The following is a 12,891-nucleotide window of genomic DNA, read 5'->3' as shown; positions in this document are numbered from 1 at the left end:
TACGCGGCCAGGAGTCGTAGGGGCGGGTCAGGGGGGCGGGACGATGGGGGAGGAGGAGACGTGATCCCAGTGCTGGACGGGTGTTGCTCTAGAGACCCAGACGGGTCCTGCTGAAGTGACCCAGCGTCTGTAGTACTTGGGCAGCAGAGACTGCGCAGCGGCGGGGGAAAAAAACCTGGAAGTCCTCTCGGCTGCGGTGACGCGGAACGTTTTTTGGCCAAACCCCGAAAGAAGAAATCGGAAGTGACGTCGCGGTCAAAACAAGCCGGGGTTTGGGGGCCTGCAGTGAATCTGTGGCCGCAGATGGAAAGGCCCGACTCGCTGTCGGCTGTCGAAGGTAGTCGCGAGGCCCTGCGCGCCCATCCAGTAGGCTTCCGGCCCCTGTTCCCCGGACCCTCCCGCCGGGGGTGAACCAGAGTTTCCGCCTGAGCGACTTTTCGGGCCGAGCTGGCGGGTGGCTCCCGAGCGGACTTCCCTCCCTACAAGTGTCCCTTTCACGGGGCTTCTGCCCTGGGACACCTGTCGCCTGTGAGGCGTCATTTTCATAGCACCTTCCTTTCCTTGGTGGACAGTTTCAGGAGTAGGAAGAGCCAAGGGACACCTGTTACTAGGATCCACTGCGGAATGTGTATCTCATTAGGTTTTCTCCCTTCATCCCTGAGCTCTGACCCATCGAGGTGATCCTAGCTCTCCTTGGCCATCCGTCTTCTTCTCATCGCCTCTTACTCTCAATACTATTTTCACCTCTCCTTCTCCAAGTCTTCAAAATCTTAGCTTAACCCGTCAATTTTGGCTCATCTCGTCTAACGTATTGGCAGGACCAGCGTTCTGTTTTCACTCCCTCCTCGCCCCAGTTCTCCCCTCTCGAAGAGGGTAATTCCGCCTATATTATGACACGGAAGATGTTTAGAGCTAGAAAGAATATTAGAGATGCCTATTTCAACCGTCTTCGTTGTATAGATTAATACGAGTCTCAGAAAACGTATATGACTTGTCTTTCCATTGTTGCACAGCTAGATAGTAGTGATGTTGAGACCGGAATGCCAGATCTAATTAGCAAGCCCCTGTTGGGCATCTCGCAGGGTCATTTTAGGATAGGAAATAATATGAAACAGTGTTAAAATTCAGATCAGGAAACATTTCTGGAGCACCTGATGGGATCAAGCTCTGTTTTGTATGCAAAGATTAGTAAGAGTGGCCCCCAGCCTAGAGAAGTTTTCAGTTTCCTGGGAGTTTAAGTGGAAACATTCAAAGGAATGGTAAATGTCAAAATGGAAATAAATGCAGTGTGCTAAGAGAGCTCAGGGGATTGCATTTAGGCCAGCTCTGGGTAGGAGTCTGTGGGAGATGGGTCGTCCCTCAGGAAATTTTCATAAGAGCCTATATTAAGTTGTTAACATGTTAACTAAACAAAAACTGAGAAGTATATCTTCAGTAAATCATAACCAAAGCTTTGTAAAGCCTTTACCTGTCCAAGAATCAGGTCTTATAGATGCCAATAGACATGGGTACAATGAGTTTTATCTTAAATTCAAACTGAGGACCACTTATAAACATAGCATGTTAAAAAATGAACTACAGGTAAGAGGTTAAAGTTTTCACATCAAATTTTTTTAATGTTTTAGCCGTTTTAGTTTATGGAATGAAGTCTTGGCACTTTAAAATTAGAAGGTGGTTTGGAGCTACTGGGTAGCTCAGTCGGTTAAGTGTCAGACTTCCTGTCAGGTCATGATCTCACAGTTTATGAGTTCAAGCCGCGCATCAGGCTTTCTGGTGTCAGCATGGAGCCCGTTTTGTGTCCTCTATCCCCCTTTCTCTGCCCCTTCCCCTGTCATTGTCTCTCTCTCTCTCTCTCTCTCTCTCTCTCTCTCTCTCTCTCTCTCAAATAAATACGCACTTAAAAATCTAATAAATAAATTTAGAAGGTTGTTTAAATCTATCAGTCAATGAAAAGGTCACCTACTTGAACTATGAAAATAACAAATGCCCAATTTTTGAGAGAAAGATACTATGACAATTTTTTACAAGGTTTTCTCCCAACAGGAACTAGCTTCTTTCCATCTTAATGAAGTGCCTCCCACCCCTCTCTGGGCTTCGCCTGTAGCAGGAACTTCGGTTAGTTCTGAAAGCTGGGTAGTCCAAGATCAAGGTGCTAGCATGGTTGTGTTCTGGTGTGAGCCCTCTTCATGGTTCATAGCTTCCATCTTCTTGGTCTAACTTGGTGAAAAACCATGAAAGTTTATTTTCATTGTTAGCTTGATCTTCTGTACACTTATCAATGTTCAGGAATAGGGAGGGGAGAAAAGAGTAAAATTTGTTGGAACCTGGTGATGAAGGTAAAAATATGCCTGTATCTCATTTGGTCTTTACCAAGATCCTATGCAATTAGTGGCGATACCCCCATTTTACAGATGAGACTGAGACTTAGAGAGGTTGAATAATGTACCGGTTCACACAGCCAAGAAGTGGGGAAGCTTGGATTCATACCCAGGTGTCTGCCTCCAAACACTGTATGCTTACTGTTACGTATAGGGGCTTGTAAGAGCACTATGTGCATACTTGATTGAAAAATGATTATTTTGTGTATTATTACCTAAGTTGATATAATCTTTTTAATTTTTTTCTTTCAGATTTTTCAATATCTAAATTCCAAGAACACACTGGATACCACTCCTATAAAACAAAGAGGAAATCATGAAGGAATGTTTTAATCATTGAAACTACAGTTGAAGTCATGGCTACGTCAACAAATCTGGATATTGGAGCCCAGCTGATAGTGGAAGAGTGTCCCAGCACTTACAGTCTAACTGGCACGCCAGACATTAAAATAGAACATCAGCTGGACTCAAATGCAGAGGAAGGATCAGCTCAGGGTGTTGCCATGGGAATGAAATTCATATTACCTAACCGATTTGATATGAACGTGTGTTCTCGATTTGTGAAGTCCTTAAATGAAGAGGATAGTAAAAATATTCAAGATCAGGTTAACTCTGACCTGGAAGTGGCATCTGTCCTATTTAAAGGTTGCAAGTTATGGTATAAATATGTGCATTTGTTCTGTTTTTGTTTTTTTGTGTTTTTTGTGTATGGTTTTTTTGTTTTTTGTTTTTTGTTTTGGTTTTTCCTTTCTGATCATGAGATTTTGAGTTTGGAAAGAGAGTTTGGAAGTCATCTTTTAATATGATTTTCTAGAATCTCACAGAAACCGAAATTAAATAATTTTCATGTTTTGTGATGTCTATAGTGTATGTTGATTTTTTTAAATTTTCTAGCTTGACCTTTATTTAGAAATTAAAGTTTCTTATTTGTACCTTTTTAAATGATAGAAGAAAAATTATTCGTGCCTTTTAAGAAATGAATTAGCTTAATATTCCCTATTCCATGAATATTTGATTGGCCTCAGTTTCCCATGCATTAATGCAGTAAAGTCTGCCATCATATTGTAGATTTATTTTTATAACAATCTACTGAATAAAAAAGCTAATTTCAAAATAAAATTGTTCAAAATTAATACAGATTTTTCCTGGAACTTTCACTATGATGATATAGATTTTTTTAATAGCAAAGAATAATTTAATATCACTTGAGAAACAGTTGAAGATGTACCTCGTGTATTTCTCTTTTAATGTAAACATTGACATAGAACTTTGAAATGTTTTATCATTAAAATATTGTGTTAATGTGTTTAAATTTATTTTACTTAGCTGAATGCAATATCCATACATCTCCTTCTCCGGGAATTCAAGTAAGGCATGTCTACACTCCCTCTACAACAAAGCACTTCTCACCCATAAAACAATCAACTACTTTAACCAACAAACACAGAGGAAATGAGGTCTCAACCACACCTCTCTTAGCAAATTGTAAGTATTTCCCACTGATTTGTTAAAATATTACTGGTATAATGCTTTCAAGAGTTTGGCCTTGAAACATTATTTTCTTGAAATGCATATTCTACTTGGAAAGTGATGTCTTGATAGTTTTAGTAATTTAAAATTTCACAATATTACTGCAGAGTCACATATTTCATGTTTTATATTTCTATGTTGAGAAAAAATACAGATTTTAATACAGATTTTGTATAGGCTTATACAAATACAGGTTTATATTCATACACATACAGATTTTTACCGGTTTTCATTCTTAAAACCTTTATAGTTTTTTTTTTAATGTTTATTTTTGTGTGAGAGAGAGAGACAGAGTGTGAGCAGGGGAGGGGCAGAGAGAGAGGGAGACACAGAATCTGAAGCAGGCTCCAGGCTCTGAGCTGTCAGCACAAAACCCTATGCGGGGCTGGAACTCACGGAACGACGAGATCAGACCTGAGCCGAAGTCAGGCACCTAACCGACTGAGCCACCCAGGCACTATTAAAACCTTTATAGTTTAACTATGAAAAAACAATTTGTTATTCTGAACTATGTGCAAAGTAAGAGAGTATTTTTACTTCACATTTTACTTTTAAACTAGATCAGTGATCAGCAAGTGATTTGTAGTAAAAGCTGAGTGATTTGTAATTTAGAATTTGACTATAATAATATGAATATGAAATTTCTCTTTTTAAAACCTTGAAGCCACAATTTTTAAAAATGGGATCATTCTAGAGGAAATAAAATGAAGCTTTTCTATACAAATCAGAAAAATGTAGTATGGGTATGTTAATGAAAGAAAACCAGTTAGCAGTTTGACGTTAGGAACTGTATCTGAATATGTAATGTAAATGCATCTATATTCTAAAGCATGGTGAAATATTTGTTTTTACTTTGGAAACACTGTATCTCTCCTGATTTTGAATGGCATGCCTTAGCAGTTAAGCCAGGAGGAGTCCATGATTCTTACTTCACCTATTAGCCAAAGTTTCTACTTATTATATTTCCATGTGCTTCCTAATTGCTTTCCTTTCTATTAAGGCCGCTCAGTCATATTACTGAAGTCAAGGATCAAGTGATACTAATTTCTAAGATGAACTCTCACAGAACAGTACCTGTTTAGTTTTGTTGTAAAATAAAGATGTTGTCTTAAAATAAATAAATGAGGGGTGCCTGGGTGGGTCACTTAAGTTTCCGACTCTTGACTTCAGGTCATGATCTCGCTCATGGGATCAAGCCCCACCTGGGGGTCTGCGCTGATATTGAGGAGCCTGGTTGGGATCCTCTCTATCTGTCTGTCTGTCTCTCTCTCCCTCTCCCTCTCCCTCTCCCTCTCCCTCTCCCTCTCCCTCTCCCTCTCCCTCTCCCTCTCCCTCTCTCTCCCCCTCTGCCCTTCTCTTTCTCTTAAAATAAATATATAAACTTTTAAATATAAATAAATGAATGAATAAATGAATGAAATAAAGATATTGTCAGGGCGCCTGGGTGGTGCAGTCGGTTAAGTGTCTGACTTCAGCCAGGTCACGATCTCGCGGTCCGTGAGTTCGAGCCCCGCGTCAGGCTCTGGGCTGATGGCTCAGAGCCTGGAGCCTGTTTCCGATTCTGTGTCTCCTTCTCTCTCTGCCCCTCCCCCGTTCATGCTCTGTCTCTCTCTGTCCCAAAAATAAAAATCTTCCCTATCCTAATAAATTTACTTTAAAAAAAAAAAAGAAATAAAGATATTGTCTTAAAATAGTCCAACCATATTATTTTTGAGCTAAAAAGAAACACCTAGAGATTATGCAGTTCCCCTCCCTCATGTTATAGACAAAAACATTTAATTATTTACTCAAGGTCACACAGCTGATTAGCCACAATGAAGTCTGCATTCAAGAATTTACTCTGAAAGTTAGTTTTCAGCTTACTAATTCCAATGGGTTAGAAAAAAACCTGTGGAGTCTTGAAATAATGGTCTTTGGGATTTCAGAGGATTCAGTCAATAAAAAGACAGAAGGTGTATCTTTGTGTGGTTTTAGACCCAACATCCTCCTAAGTTTGGATATTGAGTTAGCATTTTAAAAATTAAATACCTAAACTGTTTCTTTGATTGATAAGATCAGTGGCGATTTGCATTAATAGTTGATCATAACAATTTGCCTGTTCATTGCTAATAATGCTTTGTAGCTGTCAGAATTGCCTTAAACACATACCGATCCTCAGATATAGGTATATTTTCAGTTATATTTTTTAAACAATAAAATGAGAGTTTTTATTTTAGAAAAGAAAATTGCTGCACACATATGAATACTGACGTGATGAAAGTGTACCCTATAAGTCGAAAACTGTGAAGCTTTTTATGGTATTGTTTCAGCTCTATCTGTTCACCAGTTGGCTGCTCAGGGAGAGATGCTTTACCTAGCTACTCGGATTGAACAAGGTAATAGCCTGTTCTTTTAAACGTACTTAAATTTTGTAGGGTTTATTACATTTTTGTTGTTTTATTTTAATACAGGAAAGTATAAAGACAAAAAAAATAGTTGCATAATCTCACCAGGCAGATAACCCAATAGGTAGTAAAAAACAGACAAACAAAAAGTATATAAAGTATAAAAGTCACAGCTTCCCATACCATCCTAGCCTTGTTCCCAAAAGCAAATATTATAAATTTCTTATATTTTCAGGAAACTTTTCTAGAAAACATTTCTGTTTATTTTTGGAGTTCTGTATGAGAAGATATATGTGCTTTTTTGTTGTTTACACAAGAGGGAAAGTATTGTACACACCGTATTACACTTTCCTTTTTTTCACTTAATATTTTGGACATCTTTCCATATAAGCACATAAAGATCTGTTTCATTCTTTTTAATAGTTTAACAGGTCTATGATTTTGCACTGTATTGCTGCATACATATGTACCATGTTTTGTTTTTTTTTTATTTTTTATTTTTTTTTTAACGTTTATTTATTTTTGAGACAGAGAGAGACACAGCATGAATGGGGGAGGGGCAGAGAGAGAGGGAGACACAGAATCGGAAGCAGGCTCCAGGCTCTGAGCCATCAGCCCAGAGCCCGACGCGGGGCTCGAACTCGCAGACCGCGAGATCGTGACCTGAGCTGAAGTCGGACGCTTAACCGACTGAGCCACCCAGGCGCCCCGGTTTTTTTAAATTTTTTTAAACGTTTATTTATTTTTGAGAGATAGAGGGAGACAGAGCATGAGCAGGGGAAGGGCAGAGAGAGAGGGAGACACAGAATCTGAAACAGGCTGCAGGCTCTGACCTGCCAGCAACAGAGCCTGACAGAGGTCTCACGCCCACGGACCTCGAGATCATGACCTGAGCCAAAGTCGGACACTTAACCGGCTGAGCCACCCAGGTGCATGTTTTTATTTTTTAACTAATCCTCTTGGAGGTGATTCCAATTTCTTGCTCTTAAATAATAGTCTTGCTTATGTTCCTTTTAAGTAGGTAAATTCCTACAAGTATATTTGCTGGGTCAAAAGAAATGTGAATTTTTACTTACATATATATTGCCAGATATTTGTCCTGTCCCTACACCAGAGTTAGAGTTTCTGTTTCCCCATACCCTGACACAAGATATTATCAGACTTTAATCTTTGCTAATCTCATGGGTGAAAAAATAGTCTCTCATACTGGTTTTGTTTCAGTTTTTAAAATTATGGTCTATTTAAGCTTTTTTGTGTGTGAACTGCCTGATATGTGTTGATTTATGTGAACTCTTATCTAAATTAAAGAAATTCACTCTTTGTTGGTTATGTTGCATTTTTTTTTTCTAGTTTGTCATTTTCCTTTGATTCTGATGTTTTCAAACAAAATTTTAACATTTTGTAGTGGTAAATTTATTTTTTTCCTTGCAACTTTTGAGTTTTATATCCTGCTTTGAAATGATTTCTACTTCAAAATTACAAATAAATTCACTCACATCTTATTCTACAATTTCTGTGGTTTGGTTTTTTTCACATTTCAATCTTTGACGCATATGGAATGTTTTGGTATAAGGAGGTAAAGGTCAAGCTTTACTTTTATTTTCCTTTTTCATAAAGTTAGCCAGTTATCCCAACATTACTGATTGAATACAGGGTGCATGATAAAAGAGGTGGGTTTTTTTTCATCATGTCATTTTCTTATAAGACATACTTCAGTATTATATTTCTTTTTGTTCATAAATATTTGAAGGTTTCATTCTCAGTCTCCTAAATAAACTTAGGGGAAACCTGTGGACTTTATAACTAGTAAGGTGAATCTAGGAAACAAAATGGGGTTCAAGGTAGAATTGCATGGGACTGTGTTTCAGATTATTCTGTCTTCATCCCAATTATGTTAGTAAACCACCAAGAATGAAAAAAATATCAATGTTAGCTATAGAGTAGAAGATAATTTTAATAAGGTTTTGGAGGTTTTATAATATATATTTATATAATTGTAAGGGCTGTTATATAATCTCGCTTCTATTGTGTTTCTCCCAACTACTCATTGAGATAAGCAAAGTATTATTCCGTGTATTGGAGGAATTAAATGATATGCCCAGAATCATAGTCCTGTAAAGTGACAGAGGCAGGATTCAGACTATGGTCTCCTGATCCCGAGTCCAGTCTTTTGTGGACTGCCCTGTACCTAGCGTTACGTCATGTGCAGTAGAAACACGCTGTTTGAACTGAGCTGTGTATACCGAAGCACATTTTAATACATTCACACCGCACCCTGCAACAACACTTAATAGGACTTCAGCAAATAAGTCGGCAGAAAGTGAACTTCAGTGAGTAGTAGTATCAACTTTTTAGAATGCCAGTATTTTCTTAATGATATTAATAGTTGGTTGTTAAATTAGATGACAAAAATTGCTTTTCTTTTAAATAGAAAATGTTATCAATCACACGGATGAAGAAGGATTTACTCCTCTGATGTGGGCTGCAGCACACGGGCAAATAGCTGTGGTAGAGTTTCTACTTCAGAATGTAAGGAAAATACCTCAGAAAATGTATATGTACAGTTACTTAAGTCTGTAGTAAAGATTTTGTATCTTCAGCCAACTAGATGCAATGGTAGAGGATCCAAAACAATTTTACATGCTTTTCATGTTCTTGTGGAACCTGGATCTAGCTGGGCAGACAAGACCAATCGTACGTGAAACAGCAAGAGAGAATTTAATGCCCAACTCCCTTGAGGTACAGTGGGAGCAAAAGTACCGTCAGCTCTCTAGGACCAGCTTCGTGGAGGAGATGTAATCTGACTCCAGAGCAGAAGGACAGTTAGGACCGAGATAAAGGGAGGAAGGAAGGCATCCATGAGTAGAAATTTGCGTTATTTACCCCAGAACGTTACCTGACCGAAGTATTGAACTGAATTCTTAGTGACAGAAACAACAGTATTCTTGTTTACATGAATTGAAAAGTCTTTTCTCTCCCCTTACCACTCCAGGGTGCTGATCCCCAACTTTTAGGAAAAGGTCGAGAAAGTGCACTATCATTGGCCTGTAGTAAAGGCTACACAGATATTGTCAAAATGCTGCTTGATTGTGGAGTTGATGTGAATGAATATGATTGGGTGAGTTTATGCTACTGATTTTAAAATACCGTAACAAGCTCTAGGATTTACTTAGTTTGGAGAGACGTAATACATTTCACTAAACATTTGGAAAAATCATTAACTTAAACACCTGGAAGAAAAAGTTAATGGTGTAAACTCACTTGTGACATCTGCTTTAAGTATTCTTCACAAAATGTGAAAATTGCCTTCAACTGCTTTTACATGTCCATTTCTTAGTAAAAGTCCTCAACGGCAACATGGAATTAGTCAAATCTTGCTCACCTTGAAAACTAAATGACCTTTTCCTTTTGCAGAATGGAGGAACACCTTTGCTTTATGCTGTACATGGAAATCATGTTAAATGTGTAAAAATGCTCTTAGGTAAGCCATTTTTAAAAGTGAAAAGATTTAGAAAATACCATGTGAGGGGTTTATTTTCACTTCTTACATGGTGGCCTCCCTTGGTATTACTCGGGAGAATCATTAATTACTATTAAACACGTGAATCCTTCTGGAACACGTGCTACCAGAGAGTTGCCCGTGTGAGAAGCAGCTCCAGCACACCGCACACCTGTGCTTGGAGCATTTGTCTTTGTTGCTTTCCTTTGGAGGATCACGGGTGAATCCACAGTTGTTTCCTCGAGCCGCGGCGTCTTTATGCAGAAGTTCTCGCTATAGTTGTTGATGAGTTTCAGCTTTTCGAGAGGATGCCTGTTTGTTTGAAGTGTCTTCCCTCTGACCCACCGAAGTGAAATCTCTGCCCTTCGTACTTTGTCAGACCATCCTGAAGACACCCTCCACTTTGCTGAAAATCTGTCCTGCTGTTTGCACATGAGCCAGTAATAGACAAACATGTCTACATTTTCATTTTATTTATGCAGATTTTTCTGTTTTGATACAGAAAATGGAGCTGACCCCACAATTGAAACTGACTCTGGGTATAATTCTATGGATTTAGCTGTAGCCTTGGGCTATAGAGGTGGTAAGTATTTTAGATTGTGTTTTTTTTTTTTTAACGTTTATTTATTTTTGAGACAGAGAGAGACAGAGCATGAACGGGGGAGGGTCAGAGAGAGGAAGACACAGAATCTGAAACAGGCTCCAGGCTCTGAGCCGTCAGCACAGAGCCCGACGTGGGGCTCGAACTCACGGACCGCGAGATCGTGACCTGAGCCGAAGTCGGACGCCCAACCGACTGAGCCACCCAGGCGCCCCTGTCAGATTGTATTTTAGTTAGTAAAGCTGTATAAATAGTACAAACTGTGGTCTAAACCATTTTCATCACTTGTAGTCCTAAAACATGACATGTTATCCTAATTCCTGACATATACTTTTAACTGTGGGCAAATCAACAAATTCTTACCAAAAAAAAGAGTTTGTTACTGTTACTTTTCACCAACCCAAATAACTAGTTGCTAGAGTGCACACCTACTTATGTACAAGATTTGTTTAACATTTTGTAACAAATTATTTACAAAATGCTTTCTGGTTGCCCTTTCTCTGTTCTTTAGAACAAACTTTGTGCAAGAACAGAATCCAGTAACTTAGACAATTACTAAGTCCATGACAGACTAAGTTTTAAGTGTGTTAAGTATTGCATGCAATCGTATCACCCTCAGACTACGAGTATATCAGAATGTGATGAATAACTATTTTAAGAAAAAGTTGATGGGGGTACCTGGGTGGCTCAGTCGGTTAAGCATCCAACTTCAACTCAGGCCATGATCTTGCGGTCCGTGAGTTCGAGCCCCGCGTGGGGGCTCTGTGCTGACAGCTCAGAGCCTGGCGCCTGCTTCAGATTCTGTGTCTCCCTCTCTCTCTCTGCCCCACCCCCCACTCGCGCTCTGTCTCTCTCTCAAAAGTAAACACTTAAAAAATGTAAAAGAGGGGCGCCTGGGTGGCGCAGTCGGTTAAGCGTCCGACTTCAGCCAGGTCACGATCTCGCGGTCCGGGAGTTCGAGCCCCGCGTCAGGCTCTGGGCTGATGGCTCAGAGCCTGGAGCCTGTTTCTGATTCTGTGTCTCCCTCTCTCTCTGCCCCTCCCCCGTTCATGCTCTGTCTCTCTCTGTCCCAAAAATAAATAAACGTTGAAAAAAAAATTAAAAAAAAAATGTAAAAGAAAGAAAAGAAAAAGTTGATGTTAAGTTGAATTTGATAGTTCTGTTTAAAATTGTGTAATCAGCATGCTGTGGTCTTGATAACCTATCTCTTCTAGTTCAACAGGTTATTGAGTCACATTTGCTGAAGCTGCTTCAGAATATCAAGGAGTAGACGCAGTCATCAGGAAGTGTCGTTTGCCCTTTCTTTTACTTTTTGGCTCTTATAAATGATAGTTTTGTTTACTTACAAATTTTTACCTCAGTTGCAAAATTTACTGGTTTTAGTAAGTTTTAATAAATATTCCTCTCAGCAGTTCACTGGTTTATAATAAAATTAATATTGATGCTTTTTTATAAATGTGTTTTACTGCATATTTAAAGTTATAAATTAATGTTTTGTGGCATGTAAATTTTTATGGTACAGATAGTTATCTGTCTTTGTATCAAGTGCTGTAATTTAACATTTTCAAAAATTATTCTACCCTGTTTGTCTTCACTCTTGTATTAACTCATTGACTTCACATAGGTTTGCTATAAATCTATAGAAAAAAAATTTGTTATTGTTGAATTCAAAAATGCACAGTGTGATTGTTTACAAAATGATGTTATAAATAAAGTACTTTTTCTGTTTGCATGCTAGTTTTTTTTTTTTAATTTTATAAGATTATTGAGGAATTACTTTAAGATTTTGGTTTAACCCTTCTGTCCTGCTAGGATACCCCATTAGATCAAACAGTATAATTAAAATAAATCAAATGTAAGTCAATCAACAAAGATTTGATTGTCATTTTTAGAAGTATATTTAGAATATTTTTCTCTTGTAAATAAGTTTTTCAGTAGGAAAAGTCCTCCATGAAAGAAAAGTCAGCCCTTCAATAAAAGTCAATTAAATGCTCTTTAATTTCACTGAAGGAGTACTATAAATATATATATTGGTTTTAAAATAAAAGATAACCGAGATATAAAAAAGGACCGTAACATGATTAAAACCTTTTAGATGTACATTTAGAGAGAAAATACAATCATTTAATAAAAGGGATACAACCTAAAGAGAACTATATAAATATTCTTTGGTTAAAGGAACCTTCTTTTTTGTACAGATTTTCCTCTTAAGACAGTTAAGGCTTTTTGCTGGAGTGAGAGCTATGTAATGCTAGCTGTGTGCACAGGAATAAAATTCACCTGCATAGCCTCGTCAGTGACTCCAAACAAGAAACTTGATTATTGGTGATTTTATATTTAATGGAATTGCAATTACAATTGGATACATAATTATTACATTCACAGTAGACCATCCCAAACCCATTGCTTTCTGAGTTGTCCCTGTGAAAAGGATAGACTACCGTTTGATACCTTTGCCCCATGTTTTATTTTTTATTCATAAATTCAGTGAAATTGCTC

General features: G+C 38.2%; 1 protein-coding gene across 2 annotated transcripts; it reads left to right on the top strand.

The window, feature by feature from the left end:
- The first annotated feature begins 32 nt into the window (after window positions 1-32).
- ANKRA2 (ankyrin repeat family A member 2) lies at window positions 33-12,124 on the top strand. 2 transcript variants are annotated; one of them, XM_011283822.4, is made up of 9 exons: window positions 33-337; window positions 2,631-3,023; window positions 3,705-3,863; window positions 6,218-6,283; window positions 8,724-8,821; window positions 9,285-9,410; window positions 9,707-9,773; window positions 10,294-10,374; window positions 11,607-12,124. In XM_011283822.4, the coding sequence occupies exons 2-9, from the start codon at window positions 2,735-2,737 to the stop codon at window positions 11,660-11,662; spliced, it is 942 nt and encodes a 313-aa protein (XP_011282124.1). In that variant the 5' UTR covers window positions 33-337; window positions 2,631-2,734; the 3' UTR covers window positions 11,663-12,124. The 2 variants fall into 2 exon arrangements, with proteins under 2 accessions (XP_011282124.1, XP_019691021.1); XM_019835462.3 differs by lacking the exon at window positions 9,707-9,773.
- Window positions 12,125-12,891: the final 767 nt, after the last annotated feature.

This window comes from Felis catus, chromosome A1, assembly GCF_018350175.1.
Source record: "Felis catus isolate Fca126 chromosome A1, F.catus_Fca126_mat1.0, whole genome shotgun sequence".
NCBI lineage: Eukaryota > Metazoa > Chordata > Mammalia > Carnivora > Felidae > Felis > Felis catus.
The sequence above is the reverse complement of the archived record's forward strand: the minus strand, read 5'-3'. Positions and strand labels throughout refer to the sequence as shown.

What these genes read in the sequence shown, in the direction of transcription:
- ANKRA2 (XM_011283822.4), top strand. Translation starts at nt 2,735, where the DNA reads ATGGCTACGTCAACAAATCTGGATATTGGAGCCCAGCTGATAGTGGAA. An exon ending in AGCTACTCGGATTGAACAAG is followed by an intron (nt 6,284 to 8,723) that starts GTAATAGCCTGT and finishes TCTTTTAAATAG; the next exon opens with AAAATGTTATCAATCACACG. An exon ending in ATGTGTAAAAATGCTCTTAG is followed by an intron (nt 9,774 to 10,293) that starts GTAAGCCATTTT and finishes GTTTTGATACAG; the next exon opens with AAAATGGAGCTGACCCCACA.